At 61.0% G+C, this 19,534-nt stretch overlaps 1 protein-coding gene across 18 annotated transcripts in view; it reads left to right on the top strand.

The window, feature by feature from the left end:
• The window catches only part of PHLDB1 (pleckstrin homology like domain family B member 1), a 45,731-nt gene that overhangs the window by 12,865 nt on the left and 13,332 nt on the right, over positions 1-19,534 (top strand). For 8 of the 18 annotated variants that reach the window (XM_053204009.1, XM_053204014.1, XM_053204012.1 and 5 more), the window contains 11 exons: positions 3,458-3,583; positions 5,022-6,367; positions 8,978-9,259; positions 9,680-9,820; positions 9,952-10,089; positions 12,683-12,811; positions 13,177-13,332; positions 16,388-16,498; positions 16,672-16,761; positions 17,341-17,472; positions 19,084-19,257. In XM_053204009.1, coding sequence (XP_053059984.1) covers positions 3,458-3,583; positions 5,022-6,367; positions 8,978-9,259; positions 9,680-9,820; positions 9,952-10,089; positions 12,683-12,811; positions 13,177-13,332; positions 16,388-16,498; positions 16,672-16,761; positions 17,341-17,472; positions 19,084-19,257 — 2,825 coding nt within the window. Of the gene's footprint in view, positions 1-1,067; positions 2,874-3,457; positions 3,584-5,021; positions 6,368-8,977; positions 9,260-9,679; positions 9,821-9,951; positions 10,090-12,682; positions 12,812-13,176; positions 13,333-16,387; positions 16,499-16,671; positions 16,762-17,340; positions 17,473-19,083; positions 19,258-19,534 lie in introns of those variants that run through there. The other 10 variants (XM_053204017.1, XM_053204019.1, XM_053204018.1 and 7 more) reach the window with 6 other exon arrangements.

Below are 19,534 nucleotides of genomic sequence, written 5' to 3'. Positions count from 1 at the left end.
GGGGCAGAAGAGCAGGTGTTTCGGCTGCAGACCGGAGCTGGGCTCAGTGCTGCTCACACTGCACAGAGGGTTGCCTTGGCCTGAACTCCCAGCCCAAGAGTGACCTTGTCACCGTGGCAGATGGAGGGGCAGAGCTGGACCTCCTGACCTAGCTGGATCTCTGGGAGCCATGGAATGTCAGAGCTTAACCTTTGCTGTCGTTGAGGACAACCTCATTCTGTAGATAAGGGATCTGAGGCCAGAGGGTGTGACCTGCCAGCCCGGTCCAGGGCTGGCCCCTTCCCGGGCCTCTCCGGAGGCCGACCACAGGGCCTTTCAGGGAGACCCTGCTTCGCCTCACTCCTGCCTCGGGACTCTTCACCCTCTGACCTCTACTTACCTCTTACCTTTCCTCCCCATCCCCACTTCTGCTCCTGCCTCTCCCCGCCCCCCCCCCCCCCCCCACGCGGAGCTCCCACCGCGCCGGTCGCCGGCATCCTCCCGCCCCGCCCTCTCCATCCAGCTCCCCTCTTCTCTCCTCCATCACTTCCTCTTCCCCTCCTCCTCTCCTTTGTCCCTCCCTCCCTGGCTCCCTTCCCCCGCCGGTGGCCGGCCCGCCCCTCCCCGGGCCCTGGCGGCGGCTGGCTGCCTGGCGGCTAGCTGCTCCGAGCCCCGAGCCCCGCGGCGCGGGAGGTCGGCCCGCCCCCTCGCAGGCCCGGGGCGGGCCGGGAGCCCCGAGGGCCCGAGCTAGCGGGGGGCCAGCGCTCCTGAGGTCCGGGTTCGGCGGTGAGTGCTCCGCCCGGCCGGCCGCGGGCAGCGGGCGCCCGAGGGCTCGGGCTGGGAGGGGCGTCTGGGGGATGGGGGGCTCGACTAGGGGAGCGGGGCCCTCGGCTCCCCTTTACGAGCTCGGGGGTGTGAGACGATTGTGTGTGTGCCCTGCACGTTTCCGAGTGGGAGGTCTGGGCTCGGGGCCACTCCTCCGCCGGCCAGACTTCATCTTCCTGGGCGCTCGCTCGGAAGCCCCCTCCACGGACCCGCCTCCGGAAGGGGCTGAGGGGTCCCGAGGAGAATGGGGGAAGCCTGTGCTGGGGGCTGAGAGGAAGGGTGGGGGGCGGGGGCCCTTCCTCCCGTCTTCCCCTCACCCCAGCCTCCCTTTGGCCGGTCCGTTCTATTGGTGTGGCCAGCTGAGCAGTGACTGTGGCCCTGGGAGTGTGTGAGCACGTATGCCTGTGTGTGTGTTTCTGGGAGTGTGTCTGTGTGGGAGCTTGTAGGAGAGAGTGTGTGTGGTGCATCCCCTCGGTGTCTCTCAGAGGTAGGATCCACCCTCTTCTTTGCCTTGTTTTCCCTCCAGATGTGCAGCTTCCCCACCCACCTGCACACACACAGCTGGGCCTGGGCCCCACTGGGTCCTGGCCGGACCACAACTTTGCCTGGATGAGAAGACCTCCAAAGGTCTTCTGCCTGGGCTGACCTTTGGAGGTGCGGGGCAGGAGGGACAGAGAGGAGGTTTCTTCCCAGAAATAGGCTCTCCAGGCTCCTGGGGGCAGTAGGGACCCCAGTTGGGGCAATGCCTGGGGCCCCTGAGTGCAAATAGAAAGTTAATTTGGGCAGGAGCTGGGCTGCTCTCAGTCCTTGTTGCCCTCCTGCCTGCTCTATTAATACAGATCCAGCTCTCCTGCCTGGCATCACCTATTTATAGCCCAGAGGCAGCAAGGCCACACCCCCTGCGCGGAGGAGGCTGAGGGGCAGAGGAGGGGGCAGGGGACTCAGCCACAGGAGCCAGGGCTGAGGGTCCCTGGGTGCCCACAGCCTTCTTGGGTGGGCCTGGCTCTGATGGGCCGGAATCCACTCAGACTCCCCACCTCCGTCCCAGACTGGGCTGTGCAATCGGCCTCCAGATCCTCCCCCACCCCACCCCACCCCCATCAACCTAGGATTGAGTGGGTCTGTCTAGACCCTGCGAACTCATCATTAATTAGCTTGTTAAAGGGCTGAGAGGAGCGGGAGGGGCCAGCAGGGCTCTTTCTGAAACAGCTGTGGTTGTAATTAGGTGGAAGTGTGGTTGGCTATTATTTATTCCGGTTATGATTACTCCGGGATCAGCATCCCTGATTGGTGGCTTGTCTGGGAAGGCTCCCCTCTCTCCTAACCACCCGTCAGTCTTGGAATCATTGGTGCCTGCCTGTTTGGGAGGGCCTCTGGGTGTGCCAGAGAAGTGGGTGGCTTTGTCCACTATGGTTACCTGTGGTGGGCTTCTCAGCCTACTGGCCCCTTCGCCGCCTGCCTCGGCAATGCCTAGGGTCCCAGCAACAGGCTCCCGAGCTGCTCAGTGGGAGGTCTGCCATGGTATCCACGTGGCCTGGATGCCCCTTGCCCTTGTGGCTTGCCTGAACTGAACTGTCTCAGCGTCCAGGAATGTAGACTTCCCTGCCAGTCTCAGCGCAGACTGGCATGAAGCTTGGGGTGCCAAGTGGCACCAGATTGGGTAGATAGGCTGGGCGAGCGGTGTGGACAGATCGGGAGGGTGATTGGAGAGAGCACCAGGGCTCTCCCAACGTAGCATCTTTTGCAGGAGTCCTGCAGTGTGGCCGGGAGGAGGAGGAGTCCTGTTAGCCAGGCTCAGGAGCCTCTGCACACACCTGCCGCCGTGCACGCTCTTGGTGCCCCTGGCTACGTTTCTGGCTTCCACATACCCTCCCCTCTCCGTGTAGTCACCCTTACTGGGCAGGACTGGGCTTGTGTCTCCTGCCTGGGAATGTGCTTGGCTGGGGCAGGGCCCACTGGCCCTAGGCTTGGCTAGATTCCACGGAAGACCAAGGAGCAGGAAGATATCAGGCCAGAGGGTGCTTTGTCGGAGAGAAGGAAGGTGGTGGCTCTCCCCCGGCCACGTCATGGTAAGGATTTGGAGCCAGGAAGCAAATTCTGGTTCCTGCGGAGGGGCATCTGACTGACGCATGGTTTTTCCCTGTCCCCTCTCTCAGAGCTTTTTTTTTTTTGATCCTGGAAATTGATGCCTCTCACACTGACTTTTCCACCCAAGGGGCAGATAGATGGATCATTGGTACAGTTTGGGGAAGGGGGACATGAGCGTCCGTGTTCTCTGAAGAACCTTCTCCCTTCACAGAACACTTTCACAGACATTGTCCCGTTAACCCTGCAAGGTCAGTGGTATTGTCCTCACTTTTCTAATGAGAGAACGGGACTCAGCGGTGAAGGATCTTCACCTGAAGGTCTCACAACCAGTAACAAGAGTTAGGACCAGGATATTCAGAGCTTGGGACTCACAAACCAGTGCTCTTTCCACTCTGCCCTGTGCTGTGGAGCCCTGCTGGTGCTTGTCAGGTCAGGCGTGGTCCGTGTAGACACTGTGAGTGCAGGTGGGGATGGCTGTCTGGAGCCCGGGGTGAGCCTGCTCGTGCTGCGGGGTGAGGCGTACCCCAGCCCTTTCTGCCCTTCTCAGCATTTGTTTTCTCTGCAGGCTGTATGTTGTGCCTGGGTCAGTCGACCTTCCTCCGCTTTAACCACCCGGCTGAAGCCAAGTGGATGAAGAGTATGATTCCGGCAGGGGGCCGGGCCCCCGGGCCCCCCTACAGTCCTGGCTCAGGTACATGCCCACTTGGGGTGGGGGGTCGGGTTGGTGGCTCTCCTGGACAGTCCTCCTCCTTGCCCATCCCAGCCATGCTCGTAGTGTCAGGGCAGGACAATGGCCATGATCTGGGCTTGCTGCCACCTGCCATGGGCCATTGGTGGAGAATGCCAGGCGGTCTGGCTACTGGGAGGGATCCAAGAAGTGCCGCCTGGCTGGAACTGGGGAATCATGTGCCCAAGGGACGGAGGGCTCTGCCAGCCCCACTGCCCTGGAAGGTGCCACTTCGGTGTCTGGGACCCTAAACCTCATGTGCCAACCGCTGGGGAACCTCACCCTTGAGAGGGGCCCGAGGGGGCAGAAGGAAGCATTAGGTCGAGCCCCTGCTGGCGGGTCCCACCTGCCGGTGCTTAGGTCCTTGGGCCCTGCCCCTCCCCCCCAGGCCATGCCAGCTGATTACTCAGCGGAACAGCTGCAGTTTGTGTGTGAATTATTGATCCCCAGAGGAGAGTCGGTGATTGTTCCAGGGAACCAGCACAGCACCCCCCTTAACCCAGCTGCCTAGGGGGTGGGGTGGGGTGTAGACCAGGAGGCTGCCAGTGAGCCTCCCATCCGAGGCTTTGCAACGAGGGTTCAGATGGCCGTGGGATGACAGGTGTCGGTGTGGTACTGGGACAGGTGGACATGGGTGTCTGGTGAGCCCCTCAGAAGCCCGGGTTCCCAGCCCACTCCCTGGCTAGCTTTACCCGCTCTCCCTTAGCCTTGTCATGCCAGTCCTTCCCTCAGCTGTTCCGGGCACTGGTTCCTGGGACTCCTGGTTGGTCGATGAGGCCTGGGGCAGGGCCAAGGCAGGCTCTTGCTGGCGTGGCTTGATGGGCTCATGATCGGAGGCGCCGAGCTGCCCCTAGTGGCTGGCCAGCCTGGCTTCCAGAAGCCACCCAGCAGTGCCAGGCCCCTCCCTGCCTCTGATTGGGCAGAGTAGTACGGCACACACCTCTTGCCCAGCGCTGGAGGTTTTGCCTGTGGTTTTTCCTGGGTCTCAGCTGCTGTGCTGGGAGGTCCTAATGTCCTATTAGGCTGGACCCCCCCACCCCGAACTTCTGGCCAGCTCCACAGCATCCCCTCCATAGAATGTCCATCTGCCCTTCCTGAAGGAGAGATCTGGGAAGGAAACCAAGGCAGGGAGGAATCCGGTCTTGGGGTGAGCCCGCGATAACTGGGCCTAGAAGTGCCTGGCATCGTTACCAGCTCTGTCCTAAGTCATGAGGCGTTAGAGCCAGAGGAGCCGCACCCGTGCCCTTCCTTTCCGGACAGGGAAACCGAGGGCAGCTGATTGACGGTCATGCAGCAGGTCAGTGGTAGAGCTGGCAGATCGCCTCCCTTGTTCTTGGGCACGTACAGCTCCCCGGTGGTTGGAGGCCAGGGCCTGAGGCACCTTTGTGTTTCCCATCCGCAGAATCGGAAAGCCTGGTGAATGGGAACCACGCGCCACAGCCCGCGACCCGGGGCCCCTCTGCCTGCGCCAGCCACAGTTCCCTGGTGAGCTCTATTGAGAAGGACCTGCAGGAGATCATGGATTCGCTGGTGCTAGAGGAGCCCGGAGCGGCTGGCAAGAAGCCTGCCGCGACTTCCCCACTGTCGCCAATGGCTAATGGTGGGCGCTACTTGCTGTCCCCGCCAACCAGCCCTGGTGCCATGTCTGTGGGCTCCAGCTACGAGAACACCTCTCCAGCCTTCTCTCCGCTCTCCTCACCAGCCAGCAGTGGGAGCTGTGCCAGCCACTCACCCAGCGGGCAGGAGCCAGCACCTTCCGTGCCGCCGCTGGTGCCTGCCCGTTCCTCGAGCTACCACCTGGCCCTGCAGCCCCCACAGTCCCGACCGGGCGGTGCCCGCTCCTCCGAGAGCCCCCGGCTGGGCCGGAAAGGGGGTCACGAGAGGCCTCCCAGCCCTGGCCTCCGAGGTCTGCTGACAGACAGCCCCGCGGCCACTGTCTTGGCAGAGGCCCGCAGAGCCACCGAGAGCCCCCGGCTGGGTGGGCAGCTGCCCGTGGTGGCCATCAACCTGAGTGAATACCCAGCTTCCGGTGCCCGAAGCCAGCCCACGAGCATTCCTGGAAGCCCCAAGTTGCAGCCTCCGGTCCCTGCTCCCCGAAACAAGATCGGCACCCTCCAGGACCGCCCTCCCAGCCCTTTCCGTGAGCTGCCAGGCACCGAGCGGGTGCTGACAACCAGCCCCTCACGCCAGCTGGTGGGCCGAACATTTTCAGATGGGTCAGCCACCCGCACCCTGCAGCCTCCTGAGAGTCCCCGCCTGGGCCGGCGGGGCCTGGACAGCATGCGGGAACTCCCTCCGTTGAGCCCGTCTCTGTCGCGACGGGCTCTCTCCCCCATGCCCACCAGGACTACGCCAGATCCCAAGCTAACCAGGGAAGTGGTGGAGAGTCCCCGGGCCCGGCGCTGGGCAGCCCACGGGGCGTCACCGGAGGACTTCTCCCTGACGCTGGGGGCACGGGGCCGTAGGACACGGAGCCCCTCACCCACGCTCGGGGAGTCACTGGCACCCCGCAAGGGCAGCTTCAGTGGCAGGCTGAGCCCAGCCTATAGTCTGGGCTCTCTGACCGGGGCTTCACCCCGCCAGAGCCCCCGTGCCCAGAGGAAGCTGTCCAGTGGGGACTTGCGGGTCCCTGTCACTCGGGAGCGGAAAAATAGCATCACGGAGATCAGTGACAACGAGGACGACCTCCTGGAGTACCACAGGCGGCAGCACCAAGAACGGCTCTGGGAGCAGGAGATGGAGAGGCTGGTGAGCAGATGCCCCGGAGGCTGCCGCCGTCCACGGCGGGGTCCCTGCCAGGGCGCGGGCAGGCCAGCTGGCAGAGCGGGAAGGGGCCCTTGGACAGGGCCTGGGCTTCTCAAGCTTTTCTCCTTCCGGGATGCACCTTAGTGACCTATATCTCAGGGGTCTGGTGCCTGGAAGAACTTTCTTTGAAGTCTCTAAGGCTTTATTTCAGATGCACGTTAACTTTGCTTTTATTCTGTAACACAGCGTTTGTTTTAACGTGTAAGTTAAGTTTTGCGTTATTTACCTGATGATAACAAAGCTGTAGGAAAACACACCACCTTTACGGTGAGGTCTTGCACCTCTCAGTTTGAGGAGCAAGTCTTAATGATGAGAAGCTGAGGCCCAGAGAGGGGAATGGGTTTGTGCAAGGTCACACAGCAAGTTCTGGCAGAGCCCGTGTTGGAATTCAAGATGCCTGTCTTCTTAAGGCTTGTTTTTTAGAAAAGCACCTTGTTCTTTAGAAAAGTTGCTTCTTTTTTTTAAACTTTTTTTTATTTTAAGAGAGAGAGTGCGAGCGGGGGAGGGATGGGGTGGGGGGGGGACGGGACAGAGGATCCAAAGTGGGCTCCATGCTAACAGCAGTGAGCCTGATGTGGGGCTTGAACTCACGAACCTTGAGCTCATGACCTGAGCCGAAGTTGGATGCTCAACTGACTGAGCCACCCAGGCACCCCTCTTTTTGGTCTTTTACAAATGGGTGGGAGCTGCTCACCCTGGCCCAGTGAGGATCATCTGGGAATGTGGGTGGCAGGGAAGAGAAAGAGAACAGGACAGGTCGCCCCTGGCTTTATCCCGGGCCGACTGTGTGATCGTGATTGTATGCGTCAGCGTGTGTGCGTATGTGTGCATTTGGGGGCCGGGTGTGGCTCCGGGCAGCTGTCCTGGAGATGGCATCTGAGCTGGGTGGGGGCCAGGATTCCCCAGATAGCGCAGGGAGCTCAGGGGGCTCTGGCTAATGTGGACAATCGAGCACACGTACAGGAGAATGGATTCTGCCCTCTGTCCCTTGTGAGCAGAATGGGGTTGCTGGGGGGCCCAGGGCCCCTGGGATTGGTTTGAGGAGGAGAACCAGAAATGAGGAGGTTTGTCTGGAGGGCTTTTCAGAAGAGGTTGGGACAGCTTTGGGCAAGGTGAGGTGCAGGCTGGGTTGGGGAGAGAGGAGGAAGGATCACCAGTCTTCTCCTTTGCCACAGCTTCCCTTCACTGTCTTTGCCTCGACCTAGAGCGTGCTCGGACCACCCTGGGGTCTTATCCTGGAGAGGGAGCACTGAGTCTGGCAAAGGCAGAGTGACGGGCCCAGCCTCCCTCAGCTCCTCCATTCAGCCTCCCCACCCCCCAGGCACGAGGGCACACGGGCACACCTCACCGCCAGCCCTGACCTGCCCCACCTGCCACTTTAAATCTTGGAGGCTGCCCGCCCTGCCCCTCCCATCTCCAGCAGGCTGCTTATCTGGGTCCTGGGGCAGGGGCGGGGGCACTGGCCCAGCCTCCTGGGTGCCTAGGCTCCTCTGTTCCTGTTTTTTTTTTTTTTTTTTTTGACGTGGAACTGGGCAAGCAGCAGGAGGGAAGCTGGGTATGTGTCCGGGGGGTCGTGGCCAAACTCTGCAGTGAGGGACCCCTGAGGTTGAGGTACCCTGGAGAGCCTGGGCTGGGGGTGGGGCTTCGAGGCTGGGACACGAGAGCGGGGGACACAGATTGGGGAGCGTGATTGTACCGTCCCTCCTCCTGGGCCCCTGAGAGCTGTGTGGCTGGGGTTTTGTGGGGAGGGGTGGGTTAGGGGCAGGGCCTTGGAGCGCTCCCAGCTGGGCCTGGGCATTGGAGAGCGGAGGCAGCAGCTCACCTTGCTGGAAGGGAATGGAGGGCAGCCTGAGAGTGACCTGGAGCTGGGGTAGGGGATGAGGAGGACCGTGTCCCACGTCTGTCTGGCCTGGTGTATACACGCTGGGCACAACTTTGTACGAACCTGTGTCACATCCCTGTCGGCCCACGGGTCTGTTTTCCAGCCGGCTGTGTCCGTGCCCACCTGTCTGTGTGCTAGACTGTGTTTATCTGTGTGAGTGTGCGCCAGGGTGCATCCGTGCGTGCCAGGGCTGGTACCTGTGTGCGTGCCTGCCTGTCAGTGTGCGTGCAGAGCACATGTTGTGTCCTTGTGTGTCCGTGTTGGTGGGTGGGGTGTCTGCGTACCCTCGTGTCTGTAGATCTACGTGGACGAGAGCGCGAGTATCCGAGTGTTCATCTGTGTGCCATTGTGGCCTTCAGCCTGCTTAGCAGTCCGTGTCGCTGTGTGTCCCCGAGGAAGCCCATTCCGGGCAGAGTGAAAAGGGAAAGGAAACAGGAAGCTGGGAGGGGCTAGCCATGTGGGCAGGTAGCACAATGGCCTGGTTCCTCCTGCCTACTTCTGGGGCGCCCTTCTGCCCTTTGCCTCTCCTGACTCTGGGTTTGGGGCTCTCCTGGCTTGGTTCTGGGCCCCTAGCACCTAGTGTCGTAGTTCTGTCTCCTGACTGCACACGGTGCCTCCATCAGGACCCAGCATCCTTCCCTCTCACGCCCTGCTCTGTCCGCCCTCCCCAGGAACGCCAGCGCCTGGAGACCATCCTGAACCTGTGTGCTGAGTACAGCCGGGCCGACGGGGCACCCGAGGCTGGGGAGCTGCCCAGCATCGGGGAAGCCGCCGCAGCATTGGCGCTGGCGGGCCGGAGGCCCTCACGAGGCCTTTCAGCGGCCACCGGAGCCTCTGGGCGGGGCACCGAGGAGCCCGGGGGTGCCACCCAGCGCCTGTGGGAGTGCGTGGACCGCTCAGATGAGGAGAATCTCAAGGAGGAGTGCAGCAGCACTGAGAGCACCCAGCAGGAGGTGGGGTGGTGGTGGTGGTGGGGCAGCACCTGCTGAGGGGCTGGGGGGCAGAGGAGGCAGGGGTGGTGGAGGGATGGCTCGGTGAGGGGGAGGTAATTGAAGGATCGGGTTTGGGAAGACATCGGGGATGAGAGGCTGAGATGTGAGGAGGCAAGGAAGAGGGAGGTGTCGAGGCGCTTCCCAGGTCCTCCCTCTACTCTGTGACCTGCCTGTCCTTAGGGCCGCCTCCAGGCCTGGCACAAAGTGGGAACCCTTCATTCCCTTTAGCTGAGCTGTACTGCTCCCGTTGCAGGGAGGGGAGTTTGCCTCCTCTCTGTCTGGCTACCCCTTCCGAGCGCCCTGAGGAATGGGGATCCCCTCTCTTAGTCTGGTCGCCGAAGGCTCCAGGCTTCCCCAGCTGATGGCTTCCCTCCCCTCCAGCATGAAGATGCACCCAGCGCCAAGCTCCAGGGGGAGGTGCTGGCCCTGGAAGAGGAGCGGGCTCAGGTGTTGGGGCGAGTGGAGCAGCTCAAGGTCCGTGTGAAGGAGCTCGAGCAGCAGCTGCAGGAGTCCGCCCGCGAGGTGAGCTGGGAGGGCCCGTAGCCTAGGCCAGCTGTGGCCACGTTCCTCCCCGGGCAGAGCCAAGGCCCCTGGAGGGGCCTGCGTCCATCTGCCTTGACTGGCCTTGACGTGGACCTTGGTGTTGGCCCCAGGCTGAAATGGAACGAGCATTGCTGCAGGGGGAGAGGGAGGCAGAGCGGGCGTTGCTGCAGAAGGAGCAGAAGGCCGTGGACCAGCTGCAGGAAAAGTTGGTGACCTTGGAAACCGGCATCCAGAAGGAGAGGGACAAGGTAACCCACAGCTGGCCTGGCCCCGTGTTGGCTGCCAGTGGCCCCCGGGGAAGGACAAACGTCTTCTCTGGGCCCCTTACTTCTCATCTCATCAGTCTTCCTACAGGCCTGGTGGTCTCTGTGCCCGTCAGGGGAGGGGGGGGGCCTTGTCCTCTGCGGAAGGTGTCAGCTTGAAGGGCATGGGCAGGGGCCGGACTGGGTTCTGGGATCTCCTCTGTCTGGGTCTCTGTGCTGCCTCTGGGTGCCTGCCCATTCCTGGCCCTCCTAGGAAGTGCCGAAGCTGCTCCTTGGGCAGTGAGCACAGCCTGAGGGACAGGTGCTGGGGCGTGACTCGGGTGTGGGTCCCTCTGTCTAGAGAACGTGCCCCTCCCAGCATGCCTCGGGTGCTCAGGATGTGATCTTTGGGGGATGGCCTTCAGGTCTCTGCTTCCCCTGAGCCTTTCAGGATCTGCAGCTTCCCGTCCCAGGTGGTCCCAGCTCCTGCCCCCGACCCTTTCAGATTTCGTGCCAGCCTGCAGGGGTCACTCCGTCCCACAGGGGCCGTGCCAGCTAGGCCCAAGATGCCTACCAACGTGCCAAAAACTCTGAAGTGTGGAGAGGGGCCATCTATTTCTGGACTTGACAGTATTTTTCCAAGACTTAATTTTCTTTCTGAATTTTTTGAGAGTGTCTTCCTCCTGTCCCAGTTTTGAAACTCTTAAAGATTCTTCAACAAACTACCCCCCCCCGCCCCCCCACTCCTTTTTTTGTTTTTGGAGCTTTGGCTCTGGCCCCCAAAACCACACTCCCAAATTCTGTGCCAAATTAACTCCACGCTTACCAACCAGGCCTGTACTAACGCCCCCTCTAATCACTGTCCTGGGCTCTCCGCATGCCCCTAACTGCCAGTGCCACCCAGGCAGGGCTGAGCCATGCCTGCTTTTGCACTAACTGTAGGGGCACCACTGTGCCCTTGACCTCTCCCCTCTAATTCTGCCTCCTTCCTTTCTTGGTGCGGGACTCCAGGGTTTTGATCAGAAAGGAATGGGCAGGGGGCACAGCTCAACTTGACTCAATGGTGCCTTGGCAGGAAGGGTAAAGGTTGGGGGAAATGCGTAGCTGAGGAGCTGCTCAGCCTGAAGAGTGTCCCCCCTTTGGAAGAGCCCAGGTGCAGCCTCCACAGATTGTTGGTGGTTTTCCTGTGCAGCTGGGAGAAGCAGGCTGCCCTCCAGCCGTCCACCTCCCGCCGCCCCTCTCTTCCTTCCGGAGCGGAGGGGTCAGGAGGTCCGGCCGTGGCGGCATGGCCCTGGGGGGTTTAGACCAGTTCCCTCTGCCACACAGTGGCCGCCCTTCTAGCTTTCCTCTGGGGCTTCCAAAATCCAGATACCCCAACCGGAGGGTGGGAATGAGTAGGCCTCTCCTCTTCTCCCTCCCCTGAGCCATCCAGAATGTAGGGGGTATCCTAGAGCCTGAGTCCTAAGAGGGCAAAGTGCTTGGAACCCAGGACTCCTCTCCCTGATGCGAGAGTGGGCCGGAGGGATGGGGCAGGGCAGGATTCAGCAGAAGAACTTGAAGTAAGCTCAGCATTTCAGAAGGAACCTGCCTAACCTCCTTTCTCATTGACCTGGCATGGCCTGGAGGCCTGGACTTTGCCTTCTCTCTGGGCCTAGTTATTTGAGGGGGTGGTAGGGTGGGGGGTGGGGAGGCAGTGGCCGCGGGGCAGGCTCACTCAGCTTTCCTCCCCAGCCCATGGCTCCGCTCTGGTTTTGGAATCAGTAATCCTAGTTTCTCCTCTGCCTGTCCTTCGGAGGGGTGACTCACCAGCTCCTCCCCTCGTCCCCCTTCCCGCCCTGGGAGGTGTCATCTCGCCCCAGACAGAGCTATCCACCTCCTCCCTGTACCCACTCCTGGGGCTCCTACTGCCATGGCAACGGCCGAACTAATTGCAACCCTCATCCCGCTGGAGTTCAGCCTGGAGTGCCAGCACCCACCTCCACCCAGGGCGGGAGGGAGGGAGGCCCAGGGAGTCGGGCCGGGGTCCCCTCTGCGACACTGCCGTAGCTTTACCATCCTCAGCTTCTGATTCATGCCGGACCCCTGGATTTAACCCTCGCTGTCTATACCCCTCCCCACCCCCCAGGGTTAAATTTTGGTCTCTAGGCAGTGGCAGAGTCAGGGGGAAATAGGAGCCAGAGTCTCCGTGTTTGTGATGTGGGACCAGCTTTGGTCTTGACTGGTTTGGAGAGAAAACAGAAGGCTTTTCGTAGGACCCACCCCAGTGTTTCTAGTCCAGGGGACTCCAGGAGACCAAAATTTCTGCCCAAGACCCACACCTGCGCCTGTGTGACAGCTTCCCTTGCACCTGCGAGCGTCCTGTCTTCCGCCTCGCCTCCTAGCCTTTTCCACTCTTCTCTTCCGTGTTTTCCCTTTCTCTTCCTTCTCCTCTCCTGCTTACTCTCCTCTGTTAGTCCTCACCCCACCCCCTGCCGGCTCCCCAGCTCTCTCTCTCCCGCCCTGCACCCCCCATGGCCGCTGCTGCCCGCGGGCCAGAGTTGAGGAGTGTGTGTTCTGTTTCTCCCTTGTGCCCGCCCTCCCCACCCCTCCCGCCGACCAGGAGAGGGCGGAGCTGGCCGCGGGACGGAGGCACCTGGAGGCCCGCCAGGCGCTCTACGCCGAGCTCCAGACGCAGCTCGATAACTGCCCCGAGTCAGTGCGGGAACAGTTACAGGAGCAGCTGAGAAGGGTCAGTTTCACCAGCCCCCCTTCCCTGGCCCCCGAGGGCCACCCACCCGGAAGACAGGAGAGCGGTGGGACGGGACCACCTGGGCCCTGCACTTCCTGCCGGACACACCAGGGTCGGTGCTGTGGCTTGGAAGGGACAGGGAAGGATTGGGGGGATCGATTTCCACCTTTCTGCTACTCCAGGCAGCGATGCCCATGAAAGGGGCAAAAAGCCAAGCAGAGCAAAGGGGGATGGGTTGGGGGCAGGTCCCTTTCCCCAATTTCCCTGGGGCCAGCCCTCACAACTCCCACCTCTGTGGCCTGGCCTCCCAGGCCCGGAGCGCTACTGCGAGCACCATTCAACCCCCTTGGTCACTGTCGTTCAAGGAGGCCGAGGCCCTGGAGACGGAGACAAAGCTGTTTGAGGACTTGGAGTTCCAGCAGCTGGAGCGGGAGAGCCGCGTGGAGGAGGAGCGTGAGCTGGCGGGCCAGGGGCTGCTCCGGAGCAAGGCTGAGCTGCTCCGGAGCATCACCAAGAGGAAGGTGTGCCCTGCCCCCATCCCCTGTGGGGCCTCGGTGCCAGGCGGGGCGGGGCGAAGGCCAGTGAATTGGATCCCCGCTGATGACCCCATAAAAGTTAACTTTGCCTCTCTGAGCCTCAGTTTCCTTAACTGCAAAACAGGAACAGGCTGTCAAGAGAACTAAGCAAGATGGTGTATGTGAGGACAGCGTGGGCTCCGATCCTAGTAAGCGCGGAGCGGACAACAGCTGTTGTTAGTAGGCGTGGGCTCCCAGTGGGGAGTGGACCGGGCTCACACTCGGAGCCGGGCTCCGGCCGGGCAAAGAAATGAAGGGTGGAGGTACAGGAGGAGGAGGAGGCCGAAGAGGAGGCTCGCTGCTGCCCTTGTAGAGCTTTCTGTCTGGTGGATGTGCTGGGAAGCATGCAAGGTCCTGAGATCCGGACGTTTGAGCCAACCAGGGGTCCTAGAAAGGGCACCACCTGGCTTCCAGCTGTGGCTCAGCTGAGCCACGAAATAAGGGCATTGTGTGTCATATCCTCACCAGTCCGGGAGCTCCAGATGCTGTGATCCCCTGCTCCTGATCTCAGCCAGACCAGGACAGGATGATGGGGCAGAGGTGCGTGCGTGTGTGCAGTAAATTTGGGAGGAGGTTTGTGTTGAGCACGTGTTAGGAAGAGGTCAGGAAAGAGAATGGGGAGGATGATCCGGGCAGTTCACGTGACTGGCTGAGACTACCATGTCCGTGCACACACACGCATGCGTGTGCAGTTTGGAGTGAGTAGGTGGGGGGTGACGGCCACGAGATCAGGGGAGGGGTGTCAGAAAGTGGCGACTGGGGTCTCGACGGTTAGCCTGAGTTTGGTGGCTTGTGGCAAGCTCCTGGACCTCCCCCGGAGTCCGGATCCCTTGCCTCTCTCCCTGAGTTTCTCTGCCTTACAAATGCGGCTGCTTCTGGCTGTGAGACAGATGGAAGGAAGAAAGCTAGCATTTCCCAAGCGCGTGGGTGCGAGCCACGAGGTTTTCTTGGGTTATCTTGTACCAACCTCAGGATGGTCTCACAAGGCCAGTGTTCTCATCCTCGTTTCACAGACAAGGAAATGAGGGCTCAGGGAAGCTACATATTTGTTCCAGACCTCTCAGTGTATGAGTTTGAGTCAGCGTGAGACCCTAGGCCTGCCTGGCCCAAAGAACCTTCCCCATTCCTCTGGAGAGAAAGCAGCAGGGAGCCCTAGATGAGCCAATCCCATTCCTCTGGGGTCTTGGTGGGTGTAAACTCCAGGAAGTTTGGGAGGGGTCGGCAGTATTAGACTCCTGTTCCCACCTCCCTGTACCCACCCTGGCTCCTAGGAGGTCAGCCACTAGGACCCCAGGGGTCACATTCTTCCCCTTGCTGTTGCTTTCTTCTTCTTCTTTTTTTAAGATTTTATTTTTAGCAATCTCAACACACAACGTGGGGCTTGAATTTACAACCCCAAGATTAAGAGTGGCATGCTTCACTGACCGAGCCAGCCAGGCGCCCCTTCTCCTTGCCTTCTCATGAGCCCTGCTCAGCTTCTGTCCCTTGCACCCCGCCCCTCCCCTCCCCGTGTCCCACCCAATCCCAGGCTCTGTCTGCCCTCCTGCCCAATGTTCCCCTATCCTCTCCACTGTGATTCAGGGCGGTTCAGAATACTGGCTTTGGAGTCCTACAGATTTAGTTCCAATCCCAGCTGTACTGCTTACTAGCTCCTGAATATGTCAGTGTTCTCATCAGTAAAATGGGTGTAAAAGGCACCTGCGTCAAAAGAGGTTTAAATGAGGTCACAAATGCAAAGCGTTTAGCAGTTACTGCGTTCTAACAGGTTCTCATTAAACAGCTGATCTTGCTGTGGGAATTCCTGCTTGGGCTGACCCCAGATTTAGGATAGCTCCCTTCTTCCCTCCCTCCTTGCTCATGTCTTGCTCTTAAAGGTGGTGGTTTAAGGCTGCCCCTTGCAGGAAGCAATCCCTCCTGGGATTAACCCAGCCCGTTTTCCCCAAACCCCATTCTTCTCTCTCATGTGATTTTCTTTTCCTTTTAGCACATGGTTGTTGAGCCAGGCACTGTGCTCAGCCCTACTGGGGATATGGAGACAGAAAAGACCCCGACCTTGCCCTTGGATCTGACAGTCTGGGCGGGGTGGTGATGGAGGCACATGTTCACAAGTACCAGTAATACGAGGCAAATGGTGACACAGAGGAGGGAGCAGAGGAATTGAGTGGTAATTGAGGAAGATGTAGGAGAAAAGTTTCACTCGGACTGGTCTAGGAGGAAAAGTGAGCTCTTGGTGGTGGAAAGACAGGGACAGCTCTCCTGCGGCAAGGGGGCAGTGTTAGGCCTGAGGGTGTGCAGCTCTGTGGCTTAGTGTGCCACACGGCCGGGCTGGGGGGGGACACAGAAGGCCGGGGTGGGGGAGGGGGGCCGAAGAGCCTAGGCCCAGTCCCGGGAGCCCTCGGACGCCGTTTTCAGTTTGTGCTCTGTCCTGTGAGTAGCGCATCAAAGATTTTGAGGAGAGGAGTGATCTAACTTTACTCGTGGAGTTTTAAAACATCATTCAAGTAATATATATTCTTTTTGGAAGGCTTAGGAAATTCGGATAAGCAGACAAAAACAGACCTCCAGGGCCATTTTGAGAAGGTGTTCGTGGCAGTGTGGGGCACACTTAGAAGGTCAGGAGTGGGCGCAGAGGGCTGGTGAAAAAGTCCAGGCAGGGAAGGCAGCGGGCCTGGACTTGGGGGGTGGCCGTGGGAGTGGGGCAGGTGGAGAACTCTTCAGCAGCTCGGATTCTGGACTCGTTGATGGTGGGGAGGTTAGGTCTGGGGACTCGGGTTCTAGCCGGTGTGCCTGGCGGCACGGGAGTCACTGGTTGAGAGACGGGTGAAGGGAGGAGTTGACCACACTTGCCCCGGTATTCCGGGGGTGGGTTAAGGCCAAGCAGAAGAGCCGGCCGATTCCCTTCACCCAAGCCAAGGGTCTCTGGACTGGAGAGACAGGAAAGCCTCGCCGTGGGCTCAGCCCTGTCTCCCAGGCCTGACCGACCTCCCACCCCCTCCTTCAGGAGCGCCTGGCAGTCCTGGACAGTCAGGCCGGGCAGATCCGGGCCCAGGCCGTGCAAGAGTCCGAGCGCCTGGCGCGGGACAAGAACGCCTCCCTGCAGCTGCTGCAGAAGGTAGCCTCGGGCAGGGTGGGCTGGGGGATCAGGGTCGGTGCAGGATGGGGAGTGGGAGACGAGTGCGGGGGGGCTGGGGTGGAGCTCTGCCAGCTGCAGGAGGGCCCCCTCACTTGGCTCCCCCTGTGCTGCCACCCCCACCCCGTTCTGACTCGGCCACTCTGGGCTCGCAGGAGAAGGAGAAACTCACGATGCTGGAAAGAAGGTACCACTCACTCACGGGAGGCAGGCCTTTCCCGAAGACCACGTCGACCCTCAAAGAGGTAACGTGGTTGGGTCAGCCCTAGCTCCAGGCCCAAGGGGCTTCCTGGGAGGCCCTGGAGCAACGTGTGGCACCCTCTCCCCAGTAGCTGAGGCCGAATGCTGGGGACATTCTCCTGAACCGGAGAGATTTGAGTGCGAGTGGCCCTGAAGTCTGGGATCTGACCTTCTGTGGCTACCAGCTGCTGCTTTGCGGATATCTTTCTGGCTCCTAGGAGCTTACCGATGTTACCATTTTGGGTGATCAAATCCATCTGGGGGGTTCAGGAGGCATGAGTGGGGAAGGCGGGAAGCTCAGAGGTTTGGGAAGGGCCAGGGCCGGGCAGCCTCACTTCGAGGGTTTGCACAGGAATCCAGGGGCCCTGCTCTCGGAGCTCCTTGGGCTTCAGTCTAGAACGAGGCTCTTGGCAGCATAGTGGGCACTGACAGCCCTTAGGCGGTCCTTTCCTGAGTCTTTGCCTGCTTGGGGCGTGAGGTCCAACTAGGACATGCCCAGGTTCCCGAGCTCTTTCCTTTTCTCCCCACCTCCCTGCCACTGAGGCCTGGCGTGGGCGGCCCCTCACCATGTCCCCTCTCTGTAGGCCGAACTGCTCATCTCCGAGTCCTCAGGGACTGCGAGTCTGGTCCCTTTCCCGGGGTCTTCTCAGGCTGGGGCCTCCTCTGTCCCCCTAATCCCACCTGCTTCCACTCAGCTCTGCCCCAAAGCACAAGAGGTAATCCCAGCTAACTGCCTGCTCTGCTCTGCCCACTGCCCGTCTGCCTGCTTGCCGAGCTCCTGCCTCCAGCTCCTGCCAAGGGCCTGGCTCAGGGGCATGTGGCAATAATCCTCTGGCCAGAGTTTGTGCGAGTGTGAGTGAGCGCACCATCCTGCTGCTCCATAGAGGGCCCGGGCAGGCTATGCAAAATCAGCACCGGCTTGCGTATTAATTTGCACGTGATCTGCATGCCATTCATCAGTGCTCACAACACACCGGATCCTCCCGCTCCTTTTCCCTTTCCCTGACCCCCGGAGGACAGTTGCCCTCTGGGGCTCCGCCCGGCCGGGGCTCCCCCTGGATGGGTCAGGCTTGGGACCCTGCGCATTCAGTGTGCATTTTGGAGGCCTGCCGTGCCCCCACCGCCTAGATCAGCTCAGGGGACTAAGGATATGCTCAGGGAGCTCAGGACAGTCCCTGTCCTCCCACACCGCAGTCTGATGCGCTAGTCTCTTCCTACGTACTAACCCTTGGGGGGTGGGCCCGTTTTTCCACCTGGGCTCCTAGCTGCTCCCTGCTGAGGCCTCTTTCTCAAAGCCCATCTAGCTCACCCACTTAGTGAGCCTACCCCTCCCAGCTCTCGCCCCGGCACATGGGTGTGAGGAGACCCTCGGGAATGGTGGCTGGTGCTCGATGCAGTGTGTGTGTGCCCCACTGGGGCCCAAGATGGGGGAGACAGAAGGACTCTCTGGGAGTTGGGTCCTGATTCTCGGTGGACTCTCGGAAGGCCTTCCCTAGGCTTCTCCTGTCCCCAGCCCAGAGCAAACCCAGGGATGGGCCTTCAGAGTCTGCCCCGGGCAGGGCTGGGATGCCAAGGCAGCCTAAAAGTACAGGTCAAGAAGTGCCTTCAAACAGTTCTGCCTGCCCTTTTCTGGCCCCTCCCTCCCCCCAGCTGTCTCCGGTCACAGGAGACAGCTGAGTCCCCCTCCTGCACCCCCTGCCATGCTCCTTGCTCTGGATCTTGTATTGAATGGAGTGATGGCCCTAAGGCATGGAGTGTGGGTGTCAGGTGCCTGGTTGTACCCTGTTGACCTCTCTGCCCATCCCTCCCCCTCCCACCGGGCACCCTAGGAGTATGTGAGCCTGGCAGAGCTTCTCCAGCTGTGCTTCCGCTTGGACCCCCATGCTTCTGCCACCTCCCCCAGCGTGCTCGCCCAGCCCCTGCCTGACAGTGAGGTACCGGCCACTGAGTGAGCCCACCTGTGCCCAAGGGCCTCCTGTGGATGCCCAGGTTGTCCCTCAGTCCTGGGTGGGGCCTGGGGGACAATGGGTCTGTGTCCAGCGGTGAGGGAGAAGGGCAGCTGGCAAAGGGGGGGTGGGAGTGGGTCCCTGTATGGCCTGGGGCCTCGGGAGCTTCAGCTCCTGATGGCTCAAGGCCGGGCAGCCTTCTGCTTGGGCGTGAGGGCGTCGTCCTGCCTAGAGAGGGCTTGCTTTCCTGGGCTCTGCAGGCCTCTGCTGCTCCGCGCTTCCTGTGCTCACCCTTCCCTCGCCTGTGGGCAGGGCCAGCTCCTGGGTTGCAGTTCCATTAACCTCTTGTATTCCCTCCTGCGTCCTGGCCTTTCCCCCAAGTACGTGACGCTTGAGCAGCTAAAGGCGATGTGGGGCACCTCGCCCATGCCCGCAGCCCCTGTGCCAGGCCTGCCTCTCTGGGCCCCTGCCTCCCGGGACCTGGTTCCCACCACCTGCCTTCCTCCCGTGCTGCCCTCTTCCTCCTCCTTCGCTTCCATCACGCCTTCACCCAAGGTTGGTGGCCTGTGTGTCCCTGCCACCCCCAGCCCGCTGCTGGCGTGGCTCTGTGTATATGTGTGTGTGCGCGCGCGCGCGCGCGTGTGTGTGTTCTGCCCCTGCTTCCTGGCTTCTGAGCTCCAGGCTGGCCCCCTGGGAGCGCTCGGTGCCTGCGGACGCTGGCCGTCTGGCATCATGGTGGGCACAGCACGTGTCTCTGGTCTGGGAGTTGTGTCCTGACTGTTCCTCTTTGCCCTTAGCGCGTTCACAGCAACTGTGTTCTCACTGTTTTTCT

Source organism: Acinonyx jubatus, chromosome D1, assembly GCF_027475565.1.
Source record: "Acinonyx jubatus isolate Ajub_Pintada_27869175 chromosome D1, VMU_Ajub_asm_v1.0, whole genome shotgun sequence".
Taxonomy (NCBI): Eukaryota; Metazoa; Chordata; class Mammalia; order Carnivora; family Felidae; genus Acinonyx; species Acinonyx jubatus.
This window is presented reverse-complemented; position numbering and strand designations above follow the sequence as displayed.